The following is a 24,999-nucleotide window of genomic DNA, read 5'->3' as shown; positions in this document are numbered from 1 at the left end:
AAACAGAGAGAGAGAGAGAGCGTAAAACAGAGAGAGACAGAGAGAGTAAAACAGAGAGACAGAGAGAGTAAAACAGAGAGAAAGAGTGAGAGACAGACAGACAGACAGACAGACAGACAGACAGACACAGATAAATAATAAAGACAAGTGAAAAGGAGAAAGCAATGGAGCTGCCAAGTGTGTGTATGTACATTACTGTTACAGTAGGTAGACTGGCAGAAACCTGACACACAGTATTAAAGTCTCATTGGCAGGTTGGCTCTGTCCCAGTCTAGTCTCACACTGACACAACCCCTCCTTCTCAAAGGGCTGTCAGGAACATATTCTGTTGTGAAACAAGATACTTGAGGAGGAGAGAAAGTGATGGAAAGCGCCATCAGCCATAAGACACTCCTCCGTCAAATATGTCCCATAGAGAGAGACAGGTAAAACATATCCAATACAGGTGGTATCAGACAGTCTGTGTTGAAGGCAAATTGGCCTAAGAATGTAGACTTCCATATCTTTTATAACCATGAAAACTGGGTTAAATTTGTACCAATTAATGGAGGTTATGTCATTAGGTACAGTGCATTCAGAAAGTATTCAGACCCCTTGAATTCTTCCACATTTTGTTATGTTAAAGCCTTATTCTAAATTTATTAAATATTTATTTTCCTCATCAATCTACACACAATAACCCCATAATGACAAAGCAAAAACAGTTTTTTGGACATTTTTGCTAATTTATGAAAAATGTAAAATATCACATGAACTATTCAGACCCTTTACTCAGTACTTTGTTGAAGCACCTTTGGCAGCGATTACCTCTTGGTACACCTGTATTTGGGGAGTTTCTCCCATTCTTCTCTGCAGATCCTCTCAAGCTCTGTCAGGCTGGATGGGGGAACGTTGCTGCACAGATATTTTCAGGTCACGTTTGGGCTCTGGTTGGGCCACTCAAGGACATTAAGAGACTTGCCCCGAAGCCACTCCTGCGTTGTCTTGGCTGTGAGCTTAGGGTCGTTGTCCTGTTGGAAGGTGAACGTTCACCCCAGTCTGAAAACCTGCTCCAGAGCGCTCAGGACTTCATCAAGGATCTCTGTGTACTTTGCTCTGTTCATCTTTGCCTCGATCCAGCCAGCTCTAGGAAGAGAGTCTTGGTGGTTCCAAACCTTTTCCATTTAAGAATGATGGAGGCCACTGCATTCTTGGGGACCTTCAATGCTGCAGACATGTTCGGGTACCCTTCTCCAGATCTGAGCCTCGTCTCGGAGCTCTTCCATGGCTTAGTTTTTGCTCTGACATGCCCTGTCAACTGTGGGACATTACTGTATATAGACAGGTGTGTGCCTTTCCAAATCATGTCCAATCAATTAAATTGACCCCAGGTGGACTCCAATCAAGTTGTAAAAACATCAAGGAGTTCAATTTTGAGTCTCATAGCGAAGGGTCTGAATACTTATGTAAATAAGTTTATTTTTTTTTATATATAAATAAGCTAAAATTTCAAACAATCTGTTTTTTTGATGGGGTATTGTGTGTAGATTGATACAAAAATAAAATATCTAATCCATTCTAGAATAAGGCTGTAACGTAACAAAAAGTGGAAAAGTCAAGTGGTCTGAATCCTTTCCGAAAGCCCTGTATGTCATTAGGTATGTCATTCCATGGACGTCGCCATGGGATAGGTCCAGACATCATAGTGCTGAACATCTTCCTTCTTTAATGGATTGGTTGCTATGAATAACTGACCGACCAAGGACATTCTAAAACACCTCCCATGCCTATACTTCAATCCAAAGCCAATGAGGAGGATTTTAGAAAGATCTATTCAATCAATAATTAAAGTAAAATAGAGTTGCTGGAATGGCACAGCTATTTCAACTAAATCAGGAGCATAACAACACTACTTTACAGGTCACAAGAAAATAGGTAAGAAAATCACTTAGTGGCAGTAATTTGCTGATGTGAGGGACTTAAACCTCACTCCCTCCCTTAAACCTATACTCCCTGTTGGTTCTACGTTAACAAATGACCTTCAGCTCTCAGACATGCTGTATACATAGAAATGCTTATTTCACCGGTGTAAGTCGTAAGCTGTGTTAATGGTTATTCCAGTGTACACAGGGAGGAGGCATTAGCAGGGACAGATATCCATCAATGTTTAGGTGTACAGAGACTTGCCCCCAGATGGTGTGGAGTTGTTACCTGAGAACTCAGTAAAGAAGAAGCTCTTGAACACATAAGGTCAGCCAGTGAATACTAGTACATAAGGTTAGCCAGTGAATACTACTACATAAGGTCAGCCAGTGAATACTACTACATAAGGTCAGCCAGTGAATACTAGTACATAAGGTTAGCCAGTGAATACTAGTACATAAGGTCAGCCAGTGAATACTAGTACATAAGGTCAGCCAGTGAATACTAGTACATAAGGTCAGCCAGTGAATACTACTACATAAGGTCAGCCAGTGAATACTACTGCATAAGGTCAGCCAGTGAATACTACTACATAAGGTCAGCCAGTGAATACTACTACATAAGGTCAGCCAGTGAATACTACATAAGGTCAGCCAGTGAATACATAAGGTCAGCCAGTGAATACTACTACATAAGGTCAGCCAGTGAATACTACTACATAAGGTCAGCCAGTGAATACTACTACATAAGGTCAGCCAGTGAATACTACTACATAAGGTCAGCCAGTGAATACTACTACATAAGGTCAGCCAGTGAATACTACTACATAAGGTCAGCCAGTGAATACTAGTACATAAGGTCAGCCAGTGAATAAGCCAGTGAATACTAGTACATAAGGTCAGCCAGTGAATACTACTACATAAGGTCAGCCAGTGAATACTACTACATAAGGTCAGTGAATACTACTACATAAGGTGAATACACTACATAAGGTCAGCCAGTGAATACTAGTACATAAGGTCAGCCAGTGAATACTACTACATAAGGTCAGCCAGTGAATACTACTGCATAAGGTCAGCCAGTGAATACTACTACATAAGGTCAGCCAGTGAATACTAGTACATAAGGTCAGCCAGTGAATACTAGTACATAAGGTCAGCCAGTGAATACTAGTACATAAGGTCAGCCAGTGAATACTACAACATAAGGTCAGCCAGTGAATACTACAACATAAGGTCAGCCAGTGAATACTACTACATAAGGTCAGCCAGTGAATACTACAGTGAATACATAAGGTCAGCCAGTGAATACTACTACATAAGGTCAGCCAGTACTACATAATACTACTACATAAGGTCAGCCAGTGTGAAGTGAATACTACTACATAAGGTCAGGAATACTACTACATAAGGTCAGCCAGTGAATACTAGTACAGGTCAGCCAGTGGATACTACTACATAAGGTCAGCCAGTGAATACTACTACATAAGGTCAGCCAGTGAATACTACTACATAAGGTCAGCCAGTGAATACTACTACATAAGGTCAGCCAGTGAATACTACTACATAAGGTCAGCCAGTGAAGGTCAGCCAGTGATACTACTACATAAGGTCAGCCAGTGAATACTATACATATACTACTACATAAGGTCAGCCAGTGAATACTACTACATAAGGTCAGCCAGTGAATACTACTACATAAGGTCAGCCAGTGAATACTACAACATAAGGTCAGCCAGTGAATACTACTACATAAGGTCAGCCAGTGAATACTACTACATAAGGTCAGCCAGTGAATACTACTACATAAGGTCAGCCAGTGAATACTACTACATAAGGTCAGCCAGTGGATACTACTACATAAGGTCAAGGTCATAAGGCCAGTGAATACTACTACATAAGGTCAGCCAGTGAATACTACATAAGGTCAGCCAGTGAATACTACTACATAAGGTCAGCCAGTGAATACTACTACATAAGGTCAGCCAGTGAATACTACTACATAAGGTCAGCCAGTGAATACTACTACATAAGGTCAGCCAGTGAATACTACTACATAAGGTCAGCCAGTGAATACTACTACATAAGGTCAGCCAGTGAATACTAGTACATAAGGTCAGCCAGTGAATACTACTACATAAGGTCAGCCAGTGAATACTACTACATAAGGTCAGCCAGTGAATACTACTACATAAGGTCAGCCAGTGAATACTACTACATAAGGTCAGCCAGTGAATACTACTACATAAGGTCAGCCAGTGAATACTACTACATAAGGTCAGCCAGTGAATACTAATACATAAGGTCAGCCAGTGAATACTACTACATAAGGTCAGCCAGTGAATACTACTACATAAGGTCAGCCAGTGAATACTACAACATAAGGTCAGCCAGTGAATACTAACACAAGTGTGTGCACTGCTCTTGATCAATCATAATAAGATAGATTGGAACGTTTCAGTCTATTAGAAAATAATAAAGTTCAGCATTACAGTGGATGCTAGTCCCCTAGAGGACTATACTATACAAATACAACAGCAGTGGATATAGTTGAGACTATACAAGTTGAGACTATAATAGTGTGTGTGTGTGTTGGGTACAGACCTGCTATTCTCTGAGTGGTTGTGTTGTCTGTCATGGCTGGCTCTAGGCATCATGGGGGATGAGAGGGCGGGGTCCCGCTGCATCTGAGAGGCCAATGATGATGGAGCTGTGTGAACACACCTGGGAGACACACACACACACACACATAAACCTTACACATAACATGTCATAACATGATAGCGTCAACATGATAGAATCACGAGCTTTTGGTAAGAGATTGTAGCTGCAACACATTGGTGATATGCAGAGGTTCGTTATACCTAAACAACATCTGATATGAAATCACTTTAAACTGAGCCTCAGTGATGAGGTTGCCAGGAGCAGCAGGATATTGCAGCGGAGCGCGATGCAAGACGTAGCACTCACAATAAACATCTGTTCATGTGCACAGATGCGCTTCACGCAACATGATAGCTATGGAGCCTTGTGATTCATACTCTTAGTTGTTGCAGAAGTCGGCCTGATATTGCTGTTTACACCGTGCATCGCTGACTTCCCTAAATCTCAACAGATGCTTGTATGCGTTTCTCACACATAAAATATAAACACACATAGTTGGTATTGTTCTGAAGGTGACCATCCTACCCAACATGCATCTGAAAACACATTCTCAGTAAAACAAGAGACATTATGCAGAAATTGACATAGAGTATATCTCCTGTCAGCTAGAGTGTGAATGGCAGCGGGGGTGATCAATACTCCTAAAAACACACAACACACACACACACACACACACACACACACACACACACACACACACACACACACACACACACACACACACACACACACACACACACACACACACACACACACACACACACACTTCACCATGACCTATCTAGCTCCCTCTGCTGTTGGCATGCAATACAACACCATTCTACCACATGACCTTGTAACCTGCCACTTCAACATCAGGGTCAAATGTGGCCAATCAGGACAACAAGAGAGGCTGTTGATGCCTAGAATAGCTGTTGATTTGAAGTGTACACTCCAATCAAGTCTGAGTGGTAGGGTATAGTGTACCTCTTGAAGAGCTGGGTGTAGGCTTTGGGACTCTTCCCCATCAGAGCCTCTCTGACCAGCTGCTGCCGTCTGTGGATGGAGGCCATCTCCTACGGCCCAGAGAGAGAGATACAGTATTTAAACATGATGCTGTATCTGTGGATGGAGGCCAGCTCTTTAAACATGATGCTGTATCTGTGGATGGAGGCCAGCTCTTTAAACATGATGCTGTATCTGTGGATGGAGGCCAGCTCCTACGGCCCAGAGAGAGAGATACAGTATTTAAACATGATGCTGTATCTGTGGATGGAGGCCAGCTCTTTAAACATGATGCTGTATCTGTGGATGGAGGCCAGCTCCTACGGCCCAGAGAGGGAGATACAGTATTTAAACATGATGCTGTATCTGTGGATGGAGGCCAGCTCTTTAAACATGATGCTGTATCTGTGGATGGAGGCCAGCTCTTTAAACATGATGCTGTATCTGTGGATGGAGGCCAGCTCCTATGGCCCAGAGAGAGAGATACAGTATTTAAACATGATGCTGTATCTGTGGATGGAGGCCAGCTCTTTAAACATGATGCTGTATCTGTGGATGGAGGCCAGCTCCTACGGCCCAGAGAGAGATACAGTATTTAAACATGATGCTGTATCTGTGGATGGAGGCCAGCTCCTATGGCCCAGAGAGAGAGATACAGTATTTAAACATGATGCTGTATCTGTGGATGGAGGCCAGCTCTTTAAACATGATGCTGTATCTGTGGATGGAGGCCAGCTCCTATGGCCCAGAGAGAGAGATACAGTATTTAAACATGATGCTGTATCTGTGGATGGAGGCCAGCTCCTATCGGCCCAGAGAGAATACAGTATTTAAACATGATGCTGTATCTGTGGATGGAGGCCAGCTCCTACGGCCCAGAGAGATATACAGTATTTAAAAATGATGCTGTATCTGTGGATGGAGGCCAGCTCCTACGGCCCAGAGAGATATACAGTATTTAAACATGATGCTGTATCTGTGGATGGAGGCCAGCTCCTACGGCCCAGAGAGATATACAGTATTTAAACATGATGCTGTATCTGTGGATGGAGGCCAGCTCCTACGGCCCAGAGATATACAGTATTTAAACATGATGCTGTATCTGTGGATGGAGGCCAGCTCCTACGGCCCAGAGAGATATACAGTATTTAAAAATGATGCTGGCGTGGATGAATAAGGTTATCTAGCTGAGCAATAACAACCCTGATATCAATCAGTCAGATGATTGGGCTCGATCCCTCAAACTCAACTCTGGACCTCAAAGCCAATTCCACTGCAGTTTGACATTGTTCCCCTCTAATCAGGGACTGATTTTGACCTGGGACACCAGGTGTGAGCCATTAATGATCAGGAAGAAGAGAAAACCAGCAGGCTCCGGACCTCGTGGGGTCAGAGTTGAGTATCTCTGATCTAGATCACTGTGATCAACAGCACAATGCAGACAGACTTGGTACAGGGGGTTCACCTAGGGTTGCAAACTACCTGTAATATACCCTGCCTTACTGACCCTAGGTGTACGACTCCTGTCCTCCAGGTATACAGTCCAGCTGTATTCTCTTTCTTCCTGACACTTCGTTGATTTATCAATGTTTGGCCAGAGAGTGCACCCACCTGGTTCCTCGGGACTGGATCAGTCAGATCCAACTAATCAACTGCTCGCCAAGACCTTGATTGGTTGAATCAGACTAATTAGTGCTGGGCTGAAACAAAAGCCTGAATACCATAGTTGACCAGGTGCAGGCTTGGTGACTACTGACGTGTGTGTGTGGGTGATGTGACTCACTGCTGAGGTCTTCTGTGGGGTGAGCTGGGCCTGGACCTTGTTGTAGTACTTCCTACAGTTGTGGTCTGAGGGGTCCATGTCTGGAGCGGAGTGAGACATACAGACTGTCTCTGGCCTGGTGGAGGGGGCTGGGGGCGCCACGTCCACTAGGGAGTCCCTCTTCAACTCTGTCACAGATGCTGACACGTTAATCACACACTTGATCGCACATATATGTGCTGTAATGCACACAAACACCTACCTGTGGGGGTGTCTGTGGTGCTCTGGTCCTCTCCTCCCTGCTCCTCCACTCCCAGATAGTCCTTCACCACCTGCCTCAGGGTTCTGTATGCCTCCACTGGCTCATCTGAACACACACACACACACACACACACACACACACACACACACACACACACACACACACACACACACACACACACACACACACACACACACACACACACACACACACACACACACACACACACACACACACACACACACACACACACACACACACACACACACACACACCACACACATTATTAAAACAATCTCCATACATTTGTACATCAAGTCTGCGTATCTTTCTTCGCATCCCGGTCGTGTCCACGCACGCACGCACGCACACACACGTCCCTCGCCAGACTTTAGATTATTTAGATAAATCTCTTAAAGTAACGGTCCAGCGTTTACAGATTTCTCAGAAATATGACCTATCATTTATTACAATATGCGTGAAATAGTTTTCCTTACAATATATGGTAATTAAGTATGTTAAAAAGCAGATTTTCTGGTTTGGAATGGTGTGGGCGTATACCGGTCATTAAAAATATTCATGCGAGTCGGCCGCTGATTGGCTATATTAACCGGTAAGTAAATAGCAAGCATTTTTCAAATGGTCTGTTTGAGATACAAGTTTGAGGCGGAGGGTTTCTTCTCTCTAATTTATGCTTTGGACACAAATACGAATAAAGGACACGCCAACAACATTATTTGGGTAAGAGAACATGAACTTTTAAAAATAAGATTTTCACTGGACCGTTGTAGGTAGTTTCTATAGGAACGCACATTTGGGTGTGGCCAGACATTTTTAGTTTCTTTATATGGTAGGACACAGGTCAACTCTGAAAGCTTCAGTTGGTTCATGGAGTGAAAACCATCACAAGAACCATTAAAACCATGATAGACAACATGGGTATGCATCTACAGTACCAGTCAAAAGTTTGAACACACCTACTCATTCCAGGGTTTTTCTTATTTTTTAAAAGCTATTTTCTACATTGTAGAATACTATTGAAGACATCATAACACATAATATAATAACACATATGGAATCCTGTCGTAACCAAAAAAGTGTTAAACAAATAAAAATAGATCTTATTTTATATTTGAGATTCTTCGAACTAGCCACCCTTTGCCTTGATGACAGCTTTGCACACTCTTGGCATTCTCTCAACCAGCTTCATAAGGTAGTCACCTGGAATGCATTTCAATTAACAGGTGTGCCTTGTTAAAAGTGAATTTGTGGAATTTCATTCCTTCTTAATGCGTTTTTGCCAATTAGTTGTGTTGTGACACAGCAAAACGTGGAAAAGGTCAAGGGGTGTGTGTACCTGAGTGGCCTCGTTACAGTTTTCACCTCAATCGGCTTGAAAATCTATGGCAAGACTTGAAAATGGCTGTCAAGCAATGATCAGAAACCAACTTTCAGTTTGAAGAATTTATAATGTGTAAATATTGTACAATCCAGGTGTGCAAAGCTCTTAGAGACTAACCCAGAAAGACTCACAGCTGTAATCGCTGCCAAAGCTGATTCTAACGTGTATTGATTCAGGGATATGAATACTTGTGTAAATTAGATATTTCTATATTTCATAATCACATTTCTAAAAACAAAACTTTGTCATTAAGGGGTATTGTGTGTAAAAAAACAACATATTTAATCCATTTTGAATTCAGGCTGTAACACAACAAAATGTGGAATAAGTCAAGGGGTGTGAATACTTTCTGAAGGGACTGCATACCTATATATCTATATTCTATATACTGGTCTGCATCATCATCAGCTACGTACCACAGGGGATGACGTTGTCGAAGAAGCCTGGGCGCTCTCTGTTGATCAGGGCGTATGTATCCACGCGGGCTACAGCCGTATCTATCTGGGTCTGGGTGTACAGAGCTCTGGTCCTCAGCCGCCTGCCGTACTGCTCCTTGTCTGTGGGGATCATCAGGATGTAACGCGGCTCAAAGTGGCTGTTCTTCAGACTGAACACGCCCTGGGAGAACAGTATACAGAAAATGAGCCTTTCAACATCCTGCTGCTATGTGAATGTGTGTGTGTGTTGACGCCCACCTCCAGCTCCATGTGCACACAGCAGGCCAGGCCCTCCCTGGCCACGTCTTCTATGGCCTCACGAGACAGACCATACCAGTGGCCCGCATACTGCATCGTCTGGAGGAATTTACCCTGAGAGAGAGAAGACAGACAATGGCAGAGCAGAGGGAGAAGGAAAGAAAGAGAGACAGACGGAGAGAGAGACCGAGAGAGGGAGACCAGGGGGGAGACAAATAGAAAGAAAACAAAAGTTAACAGAAAGCTGTAAGTTGGGACAGTCAACTATCGTGGGGTACAACATTTACTTAGTTAAGAGTCAAATTCATATTCCAAAATGGAAGTGGTCTTCGATGGACCTACTGGGTCCTTCACGACCCCTGCTATGTCCAGAGAAGAGTAACAACCGCAGCTATAATGTCCCCACCTGTGAGGTGAACACCTGACCCTGCAGTCAGAGGTACCATCACTTCCCCTGCTACCCTGTAGTTCACACAGCCGCTCCCTTTGACCCCTCGTCTACTTGCACCTGGGGCCGATATGCTCGGCGTTACGATCCATCACGCTTTACGACCCTACGGACTGCTCTGAGGACTGTAGCCTACTCTCAAGGTAGGCTACACTTTTCCCAATATTCAGATAGAAATGGAACACAGGCTCTCATGCCCACATTCTAGATATTACATTTCTAGTTGATGTTCTGATATAAGTTGTGCCCTACTCACTATTGAGAGACTCCCTCAGGAGCTCGACACTTGTCGTGCTTAACTTCACCCCCTACTTTTAGAGGGTTGGAAACCATCAGGCCCAAATTACAAAGCACCCTTATCGTTCCTCTGTTGACAGGCTAATTGGAACAATAAAACAAGCACAAGGACCTACTGATTGAGGCACATTTTCGGGATGGAGCTGCTGTGTGTGTGTGAGTGTGGGGTTGGGCATACGAGTGTGATGTACAGTGCATTGTGTGTAGATTGATGAGATTTATTTGATCCATTTTAAAATGAGGCTGTAACATAACAACATGTAGAGAAAGGGAAGGGGTCTGAATACTTTCAGAAAGCCCTGTATGTTTCTGTCTCCATCTGAACTGGTCTGACGTGGTCTGAATGATCCAGGGAGTCTGTGATGTATGTATGTGATAAGGGAGGAAAGGTCTCCACCTTCCTCTGTACTTTACAGTGTGCACGGTTAGGATCCCCACTTCACCTGGGAACCTTCCTCTGTAAAGGATCCCCACTTCACCTGGGAACCTTCCTCTGTACTTTACAGTGTGCACGGTTAGGATCCCCACTTCACCTGGGAACCTTCCTCTGTACTTTACAGTGTGCACGGTTAGGATCCCCACTTCACCTGGGAACCTTCCTCTGTACTTTACAGTGTGCACGGTTAGGATCCCCACTTCACCTGGGAACCTTCCTCTGTACTTTACAGTGTGCACGGTTAGGATCCCCACTTCACCTGGGAACCTTCCTCTGTACTTTGGGAACAGTGTGCACGGTTAGGATCCCCACTTCACCTGGGAACCTTCCTCTGTACTTTACAGTGTGCACGGTTAGGATCCCCACTTCACCTGGGAACCTTCCTCTGTACTTTACAGTGTCGGTTAGGATCCCCACTTCACCTGGGAACCTTCCTCTGTACTTTACAGTGTGCACGGTTAGGATCCCCACTTCACCTGAACCTTCCTCTGTACTTTACAGTGTGCACGGTTAGGATCCCCACTTCACCTGAGAACCTTCCTCTGTACTTTACAGTGTGCACGGTTAGGATCCCCACTTCACCTGGGAACCTTCCTCTGTACTTTACAGTGTGCACGGTTAGGATCCCCACTTCACCTGGGAACCTTCCTCTGTACTTTACAGTGTGCACGGTTAGGATCCCCACTTCACCTGGGAACCTTCCTCCTTTACAGTTCACACCTGGGAACCTTCCTCTGTACTTTACAGTGTGCACGGTTAGGATCCCCACTTCACCTGGGAACCTTCCTCTGTACTTTACAGTGTGCACGGTTAGGATCCCCACTTCACCTGGGAACCTTCCTCTGTACTTTACAGTGTGCACGGTTCAGGATCCCCACTTCACCTGGGAACCTTCCCTCTTTACACGGTTAGGATCCCCACTTCACCTGGGAACCTTCCTCTGTACTTTACAGTGTGCACGGTTAGGATCCCCACTTCACCTGGGAACCTTCCTCTGAACCTTCCTCTGTACTTTACAGTGTGCACGGTTAGGATCCCCACTTCACCTGGGAACCTTCCTCCAGTGTCTGATACTTTCAGAACCTTGTGCTTTACAGTGTGCACGGTTAGGATCCCCACTTAGAACCTTCCTCTGTACTTTACATCCCCACTTCACCTGGGAACCTTCCTCTGTACTTTACAGTGTGCACGGTTAGGATCCCCACTTCACCTGGGAACCTTCCTCTGTACTTTACAGTGTGCACGGTTAGGATCCCCACTTCACCTGATCCCCACTTCACCTGAGGAACCTTCTCTCTACAGTACGGTTAGGATCCCCACTTCACCTGGGAACCTTCCTCTGTACTTTACAGTGTGCACGGTTAGGATCCCCACTTCACCTGGGAATCCCCACTGGGAACCTTCCTCTGTCTTTACCTGGTTAGGAACTTCACCTGGGAACCTTCCTCTCACCTGGGAACTTACTTTACAGTGTGCACGGTTAGGATCCCCACTTCACCTGAGAACCTTCCTCTGTACTTTACAGTGTGCACGGTTAGGATCCCCACTTCACCTGGGAACCTTCCTCTGTACTTTACACCGGTTAGGATCCCCACTTCACCTGGGAACCTTCCTCTGTACTTTACAGTGTGCACGGTTAGGATCCCCACTTCACCTGGGAACCTTCCTCTGTACTTTACAGTGTGCACGGTTAGGATCCCCACTTCACCTGGGAACCTTCCTCTGTACTTTACAGTGTGCACGGTTAGGATCCCCACTTCACCTGGGAACCTTCCTCTGTACTTTACAGTGTGCACGGTTAGGATCCCCACTTCACCTGGGAACCTTCCTCTGTACTTTACAGTGTGCACGGTTAGGATCCCCACTTCACCTGGGAACCTTCCTCTGTACTTTACAGTGTGCACGGTTAGGATCCCCACTTCACCTGGGAACCTTCCTCTGTACTTTACAGTGTGCACGGTTAGGATCCCCACTTCACCTGGGAACCTTCCTCTGTACTTTACAGTGTGCACGGTTAGGATCCCCACTTCACCTGGGAACCTTCCTCTGTACTTTACAGTGTGCACGGTTAGGATCCCCACTTCACCTGGGAACCTTCCTCTGTACTTTACAGTGTGCACGGTTAGGATCCCCACTTCACCTGGGAACCTTCCTCTGTACTTTACAGTGTGCACGGTTAGGATCCCCACTTCACCTGGGAACCTTCCTCTGTACTTTACAGTGTGCACGGTTAGGATCCCCACTTCACCTGGGAACCTTCCTCTGTACTTTACAGTGTGCACGGTTAGGATCCCCACTTCACCTGGGAACCTTCCTCTGTACTTTACAGTGTGCACGGTTAGGTTCACCTGGGATCCCCACTAGGATCCCCACTTCACCTGGGAACCTTCCTCTGTACTTTACAGTGTGCACGGTTAGGATCCCCACTTCACCTGGGAACCTTCCTCTGTACTTTACAGTGTGCACGGTTAGGATCCCCACTTCACCTGGGAACCTTCCTCTGTACGTTACAGTGTGCACGGTTAGGATCCCCACTTCACCTGGGAACCTTCCCCTGTACTTTACAGTGTGCACGGTTAGGATCCCCACTTCAAAGGGTTTCCTTTGAAGTGGTTTCACATAAACTGGGGAACGTAACACTAATAACACTGTGAGAGGGATCTCTATGTATTAAGGCCCCATGGCGCTTACATATTTACCTTTAGAAAGACAAATGAATGGGCCTGAAGTTAAAAGACAGTTGGCCGGGCAGGCATACTCTACATTACCTCAGGCCCCCCCGTGTAGGATATCTAGGACTTCTTCCTTTGGGAATATGTTATAACTCTTGTGCTTTGAAGTGTCAAAAATGTTAGATATAAGGAAATATATTTAAGTAGCCAATAACTGAGTATGACATAACAATTGATTTACTGTCTTTTAGAGTTAAGAGAACTACTTACAAAACTTCAAACCAGAAGACTTGTCAAGTCTGGGCTACACACATTTGCACAAAATAAATTGCTGTCTGGATAAACAGTGCCTTCGGAAAGTATGCTGACCCTTGACTTGGTCCACGTTTTGTCAGGTTACAGCCTTTTTAAAATGAATCTACACACAATACGCCATAATGACAAAGAGAAAACAGGTTGCTCTAAATCTTTGCAGATGTATGAAAAAAACACAACTGAAATATCACATCTACATACACTACCGTTCAAAAGTTTGGGATAACAACTAGAAATGTCCTTGTTTTCCATGAAAACATACATGAAATGAGTTGCAAAATGAATAGGAAATATAGTCAAGACGTTGACAAGGTTATAATGATTTTTAATTGAAATAATAATTGCTTTCGTCAAAGAATCCTCCATTTGTAGCAATTACAGCCATGCAGACATTTGGCATTCTAGTTGTCAATTTGTTGAGGTAATCTGAAGAGATTTCACCCCATGCTTCCTGAAGCACCTCCCACAAATTGGATTGGTTTGATGGGCCCTTCTTACGTACCATACGGTCAAGCTGCTCCCACAACGGATCAATAGGGTTGAGATCCAGTGACTGTGCTGGCCACTCCATTATAGACAGAATACCAGCTGACTGCTTCTTCCCTAAATAGTTATTGCATAGTTTGGAGCTGTGCTTTGGGTCATGGTCCTGTTGTAGGAGGAAATTGGCTCCAATTAAGCGCCGTCCACAGGGTATGGCATGGCTTTGCAAAATGGTGTGATAGCCTTACTTCTTCAAGATCCCTTTTACCTGTACAAATCTCCCACTTCACCACCACCAAAGCACCCCCAGACCACCACATTGCCTCCACCATGCTTGACAGATGGTGTCAAGCACTCCTCCAGCATCTTTTCATTTTTTCTGCGTCTCACAAATGTTCTTCTTTGTGATCCGAACACTTTTATACAATCTTCCTCTGTCCAGTGTCTGTGTTCTTTTGCCCATCTTAATATCTTATTTGTATTGGCCAGTCTGAGATATGGCTTTTTCTTTGCAACTCTGCCTAGAAGGCCAGCATCCCAGAGTCGCCTCTTCACTGTTGACGTTGAAACTGGTGTTTTATGGTTACTATTTAATGAAGCTGCCAGTTAAAGACTTGTAAGGCATCTGTTTCTCAAACTAGACACTCTAATGTACTTGTCCTCTTGCTCAGTTGTGCACCAGGGCCTCCCACTCCTCTTTCTATTCTGGTTAGAGCCAGTTTGCGGTGTTTTGTGAAGGGAGTAGTACACAGCGTTGTACCAGATCTTCAGTTTCGTGGCAATTTCTTGCATGGAAGAGCCTTCATTTCTCAGAACAAGAATAGACTGACGAGTTTCAGAAGAAAGTTCTGTGTTTCTGGCCATTTTGAGCCTGTAATCGAACCCACAAATGCTGATGCTCCAGATACTCAACTAGTCTAAAGAAGGCCAGTGTTTTTGCTTCTTTAATCCGCATAACAGTTTTCAACTGTGCTAACATAATTGCAAAAGGGGTTTCTAATGATCAATTAGCATTTTAGAAGGATAAACTTGGATTAGCTAACACAACGTGCCATTGGAACACTGGAGTGGTGGTTGATATGCAGAAAAAAAAATCTGCCTTTTCCAGCTACAATACTCATTTACAACATAAAAAATATCAACACTGTATTTCTGATCAATTAGATGTTATGTTAATGAACAATTTGTTTTGCTTTTCTTTCAAAACAAGGACATTTCTAAGTGACCCCAAACTTTGAACGATAGTGTAAGTATTCAGACCCTTTGATGAAGCACCTTAAGCATCAATTACAGAGTCTTCTTGGGAATGACACTACAAGCTTGGCACACCTTTATTTGGGGAGTTTCTCCCATTCTTCTCTGCAGATCCTCTCAAGCTCAGTCAGGTTGGATGAGGAGCGTTGCTATAGCGTTGCACAGTTATTTTCAGGTCTCTCTAGAGATGTTCGATTCAGTTCAAGACCGGGCTCTGGCTGGGATGGACATTGTCCTGAAGCCACCCCTGCGTTGTCTAGGCTGTGTGCTTAGTTAGTTCTTTGCCTCAATCCGGAATAGTCTCCCGGTCCCTGCCGCTGAAAAACATCCCCGCAGCATGATTCTGCCACCACCATGCTTCAGCGTAGTGTTTCCTCCAAACATGACACTTGGCATTCAGGCCAAAGAGTTCAATCTTGGTTTCATCAAATCAGATAATCTTGTTTATCATGGTCTGAGAGTCTTTGGGTGCCTTTTGGCAAACTAAACGTGGGCTGTCATGTGCTTTTTACTGAGGAGTGGCTTCTGTCTGGCCACTCTACCATAAAGGCCTGAGTGCTGAAGAGATGGTTGTCTCCACAGAGGAACTCTAGAACTCTGTCAGTGAGACCATCAGGTTCTTGGTCACTTCCCTGACCAAGGCACTTCTCCCCGATTGCTCAGTTTGGCCGGCGGCCAGCTCTAGGAAGAGTCTTGGTGGTTCCAAACTTCTTCCATTTAAGAATAATGGAGGCCATTGTGTTCTTGGGGAACTTCAATGCTGCAGAAATGTTTTGGTACCCTTCACCAAATCTGAGCCTCAACAAAATCCTGTCTCTGAGCTCTACGGACAATTCCTTCGACATCATGGCATTTGCAAAAAATTCTCAAAACCTGTTTCACTGCGTCATTATGAGGTATTGTGTGCAGATTTCTAAGGATTTGTAAGGTTGTAACGTAGCAAAATGTGGAAAAAGTCAAGGGATTTGAATACTTTCCGAAGACACTGTATAGTTAAATTCTGAAGTACGATGAATATGTGGTGGTGTCATGGACAGGCCTAACCATGGCTTGTTTAACCTTCACATTTTATCTTTACGAACGGAAAGAATTTAAATTCATCTGAGACTGACACACTATCAGTGTGTTTGAGGGGATCAGTTTGAGCAAAGCGAGGGGCAGAATCGCTAACGTTAATCAAACAATGGATGCAAGGTGATTTGTTGATCAGTAATTCTGCTCAATCACACAGCAACATAGTCAATCTCAAACATGTACCATGTGAATCATGTTCTGAAAATCTTCCTCCGTGACAAAATGGTAGTCGCTCCCGTCCTCCTCCCCAAAGTAGGGACCCCTGGTGGTATGGCAGGTTCTGTGACAACAAGAGACAAATGGTTCCAATGACAATACAGCAATGCATTCAAGCTAGCAACTAAACTTCATTGGTCATGTACACAGTTTAGCAGGTGTTATGGCTGCAGCGAACTGCTTATGTTCCGATCAATCAATGCAGTAAATGTCAACAAGCGCACAATAATCCAACATTTAAAATAATCAAAAACTCCTAAGGATCATAATGGTATTGCAACACACAGAGACAGAATAACGGACAGACTAGACATATAGAAGGACACGTGCCACACACTCGCTTTGATGCACACAAGCGCACACACACACACCAACTCCACTACCCAGGTGAAGTGGAGCACTCCATGGCCACATCAACAGGTTCTTGTCATTTTGGAGGGGTAAGTATGTTAACTGTTTTTTACGTTAGCTCTGGAGAGGACAGGGGCTGGTGGGGGTGGGATGGGGCGACCTCCCCTGGGTTCGGGGATGTAGAAGGAAGTGTGTGTGCGTGTGTCTGTGTGTAGAGCAGGGCTCTCCAAACATGTTCATGGAGAGCCACCCTCCTGGAGGATTTCACTCCAACCCTCATCTAGCGTACCTGATTCTAATAATTAGCTAGTTGATCAACTGAATCAGGTTAGTTACAACTGGTGTTGGAGTTAAAACCTACAGGAGGGTCGCTCTCCAGGAACAGGGTTTGGGTTCAAACCTACAGGAGGGTAGCTCTCCAGGAACAGGGTTGGAGTTAAAACCTACAGGAGGGTATCTCTCCAGGTACAGGGTTGGAGTGAAAACCTACATGAGGGTAGCTCTCCAGGAACAGGGTTGTAGTTAAAACCTACAGGAGGGTATCTCTCCAGGAACAGGGTTGTAGTGAAAACCTACAGGAGAGTAGCTCTCCAGGAACAGGGTTGGAGTGAAAACCAACTGGAGGGTGGCTCTCCAGGAACAGGGTTGGAGTGAAAACCTACAAGAGGGTAGCTCTCCAGGAACAGGGTTGGAGTGAAAACCTACAAGAGGGTAGCTCTCCAGGAACAGGGTTGGAGTGAAAACCTACAAGAGGGTAGCTCTCCAGGAACAGGGTTGGAGTGAAAACCAACTGGAGGGTAGCTCTCCAGGAACAGGGTTGGAGTGAAAACCTACAGGAGGGTAGCTCTCCAGGAACAGGGTTGGAGTGAAAACCTACAGGAGGGTAGCTCTCCAGGAACAGGGTTGGAGTGAAAACCTACAAGAGGGTAGCTCTCCAGGAACAGGGTTGGAGTTAAAACCTACAGGAGGGTAGCTCTCCAGGAACAGGGTTGGAGTGAAAACCTACAGGAGGGTAGCTCTCCAGGAACAGGGTTGGAGTGAAAACCAACTGGAGGGTAGCTCTCCAGGAACAGGGTTGGAGTTAAAACCTACAGGAGGGTAGCTCTCCAGGAACAGGGTTGGAGTGAAAACCAACTGGAGGGTAGCTCTCAGGAACAGGAGTGAAAACCAACTGGAGGGTAGCTCTCCAGGAACAGGGATAGAGAACCCTGGTGTAGAGGTTTCTATTAACACCAGTGTAAGGTGAGAGCCATAGACAAGCCATGTCCAGCAGATGTTCTTTTGATTCCAGCGCTCCAGACACCAGTGTAAGGTGAGAGCCATAGACAAGCCATGTCCAGCAGATGCTCTTTTGATTCCAGCGCTCCAGTTTCACCTCTAGGCTAACCCTAGCCTTCACCTCTAGGCTAACCCTAGCCTTCACCTCTAGGCTAACCCTAGCCTTCACCTCTAGGCTAACCCTAGCCTTCACCTCTAGGCTAACCCTAGCCTTCACCTCTGTGACCAGGCCTTCTCATATTTAAGGGAACTGCATCCTTTGATAAAGTCTATTCCAATGAGCAAAAAATCCGAGAAGCAAGCTGGCCAAAAGTAGTGCACTACTATGTAGGAAATAGAGTACTATTTGGCACTTGGGACTCACCCGTAGGCGAAGAAGTCGTTGAACTCTCGGCAGAGCTTGTGGGCCAGCTCTCTCTTCCCACAAGCCTGGGGCCCAGTCAACACCAGCATGGGGTAGGGAGAGTCAAGACTGGGCAGGGTGCTGGGACACGCACACAGCAACACATGGATGACACAGTACACCATTTCGAGAGAGGGAGAGCACAAGGATAAGGAGTCTAGGAGGTACTTTACCATTGTTCAGGACAACAAGCCAATCAGGTCAGTTTCTATGATGTATAAATAGAGCATAAATGTCAGAAAAGCTACGTTTCTTCATTTCTAAAGATTGCGAGAACAAGTTAATTTAGTATGTAAGCTTTATTTAGAATATTCATTGTATCGACTTCTGATTGGCTGAAAGTCGTGTTATAAGGAGGGTAGTCCAGTCAGGGTAGTTGGCGGATCGTGCTGTTTTTACCTATCGTAGATGACCTGGGGCTGCATCAGCTGGTATACCATGTGACTCATGTGCTCCCTGGCTGCCACCACCTCCAGAGGAGGGTCGTACTTGTTCACAGCCGAGACCTGGAGAACACAGGGGGAGACGTTCATATGTAACAATGTTCACAGCTGAGACCTGGAGAACACAGGGGGAGACGTTCATATGTAACAATGTTCACAGCTGAGACCTGGAGAACACAGGGGGAAACGTTCATATGTAACAATGTTCACAGCTGAGACCTGGAGAACACAGGGGGAGACGTTCATATGTAACAATGTTCACATCTGAGACCTGGAGAACACAGGGGGAGACGTTCATATGTAACAATGTTCACAGCTGAGACCTGGAGAACACAGGGGAGGCGTTCATATGTAACAATGTTCACAGCTGAGACCTGGAGAACACAGGGGGAGGCGTTCATATGTAACAATGTTCACAGCTGAGACCTGGAGAACACAGGGGGAGACGTTCATATGTAACAATGTTCACAGCTGAGACCTGGAGAACACAGGGGGAGACGTTCATATGTAACAATGTTCACAGCTGAGACCTGGAGAACACAGGGGGAGACGTTCATATGTAACAATGTTCACAGCTGAGACCTGGAGAACACAGGGGGAGACGTTCATATGTAACAATGTTCACAGCTGAGACCTGGAGAACACAGGGGGAGACGTTCATATGTAACAATGTTCACAGCTGAGACCTGGAGAACACAGGGGGAGACGTTCATATGTAACAATGTTCACAGCTGAGACCTGGAGAACACAGGGGGAGACGTTCATATGTAACAATGTTGACAGCTGAGACCTGGAGAACACAGGGGGAGACGTTCATATGTAACAATGTTCACAGCGGAGACCTGGAGAACACAGGGGGAGACGTTCATATGTAACAATGTTCACAGCCGAGACCTGGAGAACACAGGGGGAGACGTTCATATGTAACAATGTTCACAGCAAACACCTGGAGAACACAGGGGGAGACGTTCATATGTAACAATGTTCACAGCTGAGACCTGGAGAACACAGGGGGAGACGTTCATATGTAACAATGTTCACAGCTGAGACCTGGAGAACACAGGGGGAGATGTTCATATGTCAAAATGTTCACAGCTGAGACCTGGAGAACACAGGGGGAGACGTTCATATGTCACAATGTTCACAGCTGAGACCTGGAGAACACAGGGGGAGACGTTCATATGTAACAATGTTGACAGCTGAGACCTGGAGAACACAGGGGGAGACGTTCATATGTAACAATGTTGACAGCAGACACCTGGAGAACACAGGGGGAGACGTTCATATGTAACAATGTTGACAGCAGACACCTGGAGAACACAGGGGGAGATGTTCATATGTAACAATGTTCACAGCAGACACCTGGAGAACACAGGGGGAGACGTTCATATGTCACATTGCTGATAAATATCTTACTTCAAGTCAGTCCTATCTAGAAGTAACGTATGTACAGTCAGAAGTTTACATACACCTCAGCCAAATACATTTAGACTCCGTTTTTCACAATTCCTGACATTTCATCCTCGTAAAAATTACCTGTTTTAGGTCAGTTAGGATCACCACTTTATTTTAAGAATGTGAAATGTCAGAATAATAGTAGAGAGAATTATTTATTTAAGCTTTTATTTCTTTCATCACATTCCCAGTGTGTCAGAAGTTTACATAGACTCAATTAGTATTTGGTAGCACTGCCTTTAAATTGTTTAACTTGGGTCAAACGTTTCGGTTAGCCTTCCACAAGCTTCCCACAATAAGTTGGGTGAATTTTGGCCCATTCCTCCTGACAGAGCTGGTGTAACTGAGCCAGGTTTGTAGGCCTCCTTGCTCACACACACTTTTCAATTCTGCCCACACATATTCTATAGGATTGAGGTCAGGGCATTGTGATGGCCAATCCAATACCGTGACTTTGTTGTCCTTAAGCCATTTTTCCACAACTTTGGAAGTATGCTTGGTGTCTGCTTGGGGTCATTGTGCATTTGGAAGACTCATTTGCGACCAAACTTTAACTTCCTGACTGATGTCTTGAGATGTTACTTCAATATATCCACATAACATTCCATCCTCATGATGCCATCTATTTTGTGAAGTGCACCAGTCCCTCCTGCAGCAAAGCACCCCCACAACATGATGCTGCCACCCCCGTGTGTCATTGTTGGGATGGTGTTCTTCAGCTTGCAAGCCTCCCACTTTTTCCTCTAAACATAACGATGGTCATTATGGCCAAACAGTTCTAGAGAATATTTCTACAAAAAGTAAGATTTTTCTTGCCATGTGTAGTTGCAAACCGTAGTGTTTTTTCCTTCATGGTGGTTTTGGAGCAGTGGCTTATGTCACTATAGGACTCGTTTTACTGTGGATATAGATACTTTTGTACCTGCTTCCTCCAGCATATTCACAAGGTCCTTTGCTGTTGTTCTGGGATTGATTTGCACTTTTCGCACCAAAGTACGTTCATCTCTAGGAGACAGAACGCGTCTCCTTCCGGAACGGTATGACGGCTGCGTGGTCCCATGGTGTTCATACTTACGTACTATTGTTTGTACAGATGACCGTGGTACCTTCAGGCATTTGGAAATCGCTCCCAAGGATGAACCAGACTTATGGAGGTTTACAATTTATTTTCTGAGGTCTTGGTTGATTTCTTTTGATTTTCCCATGATGTCAAGCAAAGAGGCATTTCAAGGTAGGCCTTGAAATACATACACAGGTACACCTCCAATTGACTCAAATGATGTCAATTCGCCTAGCTTCTAAAGCCATGACATAATTTTCTGGAATTGTCCAAGCTGTTTAAAGGTACAGTCAATTTAGTGTATGTAAACTTCTGACCCACTGGAATTGTGATACAGTGAATTATAAGTGAAATAATCTGTCTGTAAACAATTGTTGGAAAAATTACTTGTGTCATGAACAAAGTAGATGTCCTAACCGACTTGCCAAAACTATAGTTTGTTAACAAGAAATTTGTGGAGTGGTTGAAAAACGAGTTTAATGACTTCAACCTAAGTGTATGTCAACTTCAGACTTCAACTGTATCATTGACCTATATTATAAAACCTCTACAGATCCTGACAGATGACCACTGTTGTAAATAAAAACATACCAGGTTAGCATTCACTGTCCCAATTAGCAAAACATGCCCGGCTGGCCAGCGCCAGTCTACCAGCCCAGCGCCAGTCTACCAGCCCGGCTGGCCAGCGCCAGCCTACTAGCCCGGCTCTCCAGCGCCAGCCCGGCTGGCCAGCGCCAGCCTACCAGCCCGGCTGGCCAGCGCCAGCCTGGCTGGCCAGCGCCAGTCTACCAGCCCGGCTGGCCAGCGCCAGTCTACTAGCCCGGCTGGCCAGCGCCAGCCTACTAGCCCGGCTGGCCAGCGCCAGCCTACAGCCCGCCAGCGGCCCAGCCCGGCTGGCCAGCGCCAGTCTACTAGCCCGGCTGGCCAGCGCCAGTCTACTAGCCCGGCTGGCCAGCGCCAGTCTACTAGCCCGGCTGGCCAGCGCCAGTCTCTAGCCCGGCTCCAGTCCCGCCCGGCTGGCCAGCGCCAGTCTACTAGCCCGGCTGGCCAGCGCCAGTCTACTAGCCCGGCTGGCCAGCGCCAGTCTACTAGCCCGGCTGGCCAGCGCCAGTCTACTAGCCCGGCTGGCCAGCGCCAGTCTACTAGCCCGGCTGGCCAGCACCAGTCTACTAGCCCGGCTGGCCAGCGCCAGTCTAATAGCCTGGCTGGCCAGCACCAGTCTACTAGCCCGGCTGGCCAGCACCAGTCTACTAGCCCGGCTGGCCAGCACCAGTCTACTAGCCCGGCTGGCCAGCACCAGCCTTCTAGCTCGGCCCAAAATCCTTAAGTTCCATCACTGATAACCATCTCATACATCCAACCTGCCTTCTCCTCTACTGTGACTTTCTCCTGGTCCAGGCCAGTCAGGTGTTGAAGGAGGAAGATCACTGCCAGTCTGTAGTCCAGTTGCTCCTGGGGTTGAAACAACAGTGAAAGAAGCAGCATGGACATGTCTATTGTCAGTACAGAGGAAGCAGACAGCATTAGGGAGCTAACTTGTTAGTTTAGTGATGTGTTCTGGGTGTAGGTGCAGTGCAGCTACCTGGACTAGGTTTCTCTGCAGATTCAGCTCCCGGAGCAGGCACAGGTCATGGATGTGTGTGGCCTCCTTGATTTCACTGATCTGAGAACAGTATATCACAAAGAAAAAAGATCAGATGCTTGGATCAAGAAGAAATCCTTTAAAAACTATTAAAACTATCAGTTGATGCAGTGGAATAGCTTTATCACTCAGCTCCTGGTATACAGTCGCTATGTGGTTTAGTGATACTGGCAATTGGTACCATGCAGACAGTGGCAGAGACAAGAGCAGGACATTAAGGAATGGACTGTGTCTCACCAGGTTCCTCTCCAGTTTGACAGGAGAGCAGGACATTAAGGAATGGACTGTGTCTCACCAGGTTCCTCTCCAGGTTGACAGGAGAGCAGGACATTAAGGAATGGACTGTGTCTCACCAGGTTCCTCTCCAGTTTGACAGGAGAGCAGGACATTAAGGAATGGACTGTGTCTCACCAGGTTCCTCTCCAGGTTGACAGGAGAGCAGGACATTAAGGAATGGACTGTGTCTCACCAGGTTCCTCTCCAGGTTGACAGGAGAGCAGGACATTAAGGAATTAGGGAGGGTAACCAAGGTTGACAGGAGAGCAGGACATTAAGGAATGGACTGTGTCTCACCAGGTTCCTCTCCAGGTTGACAGGAGAGCAGGACATTAAGGAATGGACTGTGTCTCACCAGGTTCCTCTCCAGGTTGACAGGAGAGCAGGACATTAAGGAATTAGGGAGGGTAACCAAGGTTGACAGGAGAGCAGGACATTAAGGAATGGACTGTGTCTCACCAGGTTCCTCTCCAGGTTGACAGGAGAGCAGGACATTAAGGAATCTCCAGGTTGACAGGAGAGCAGGACATTAAGGAATGGACTGTGTCTCACCAGGTTCCTCTCCAGGTTGACAGGAGAGCAGGACATTAAGGAATGGACTGTGTCTCACCAGGTTCCTCTCCAGGTTGACAGGAGAGCAGGACATTAAGGAATGGACTGTGTCTCACCAGGTTACTCTCCAGGTTGACAGGAGAGCAGGACATTAAGGAATGGACTGTGTCTCACCAGGTTACTCTCCAGGTTGACAGGAGAGCAGGACATTAAGGAATGGACTGTGTCTCACCAGGTTCCTCTCCAGGTTGACAGGAGAGCAGGACATTAAGGAATTAGGGAGGGTAACCAAGGTTGACAGGAGAGCAGGACATTAAGGAATGGACTGTGTCTCACCAGGTTAACCACCAGGTTGACAGGAGAGCAGGACATTAAGGAATGGACTGTGTCTCACCAGGTTACTCTCCAGGTTGATGGAGCCCAGCAGATGGAGATTCTGCAGGCCTGACAGACTGCTGATGCGGTTCAGAGACAGATCCAGGACCTGCAGGGTTCTCAGAGTCTCCACATTCTCTATCTTCTCAATCTGATTCCCCCTCTGGATAGAGAGGACGTGATACATGACAAACACTGGGAATATGAATGCCATGTGGACAAATACACACACATATTAATGAACTCATACAAGCTCACACACACACACAACTCTCCCTCCTCCTACACACTGTCATGAC

The 24,999-nt window shown here is 45.8% G+C and overlaps 1 protein-coding gene across 1 annotated transcript in view; it reads right to left on the bottom strand.

Moving 5' to 3' along the window:
- The window catches only part of lrguk (leucine-rich repeats and guanylate kinase domain containing), a 36,830-nt gene that overhangs the window by 4,708 nt on the left and 7,123 nt on the right, over positions 1-24,999 (bottom strand). Inside the window, exons 7-18 of the mRNA XM_064939344.1 lie at positions 24,720-24,863; positions 23,438-23,518; positions 23,221-23,307; positions 19,297-19,403; positions 18,859-18,978; positions 16,833-16,929; positions 9,671-9,784; positions 9,392-9,593; positions 7,574-7,678; positions 7,333-7,499; positions 5,532-5,620; positions 4,506-4,625 (exon numbers count right to left, since the gene is read on the bottom strand). Coding sequence (XP_064795416.1) covers positions 4,506-4,625; positions 5,532-5,620; positions 7,333-7,499; positions 7,574-7,678; positions 9,392-9,593; positions 9,671-9,784; positions 16,833-16,929; positions 18,859-18,978; positions 19,297-19,403; positions 23,221-23,307; positions 23,438-23,518; positions 24,720-24,863 — 1,433 coding nt within the window. The remainder of the gene's footprint in view (positions 1-4,505; positions 4,626-5,531; positions 5,621-7,332; positions 7,500-7,573; positions 7,679-9,391; positions 9,594-9,670; positions 9,785-16,832; positions 16,930-18,858; positions 18,979-19,296; positions 19,404-23,220; positions 23,308-23,437; positions 23,519-24,719; positions 24,864-24,999) is intronic.

This window comes from Oncorhynchus masou, chromosome 27 (genome assembly GCF_036934945.1).
Source record: "Oncorhynchus masou masou isolate Uvic2021 chromosome 27, UVic_Omas_1.1, whole genome shotgun sequence".
Classification (NCBI taxonomy): Eukaryota; Metazoa; Chordata; class Actinopteri; order Salmoniformes; family Salmonidae; genus Oncorhynchus; species Oncorhynchus masou.
Note: the sequence above shows the minus strand (reverse complement) of the source record. Positions and strands in the feature narration are given on the sequence as shown.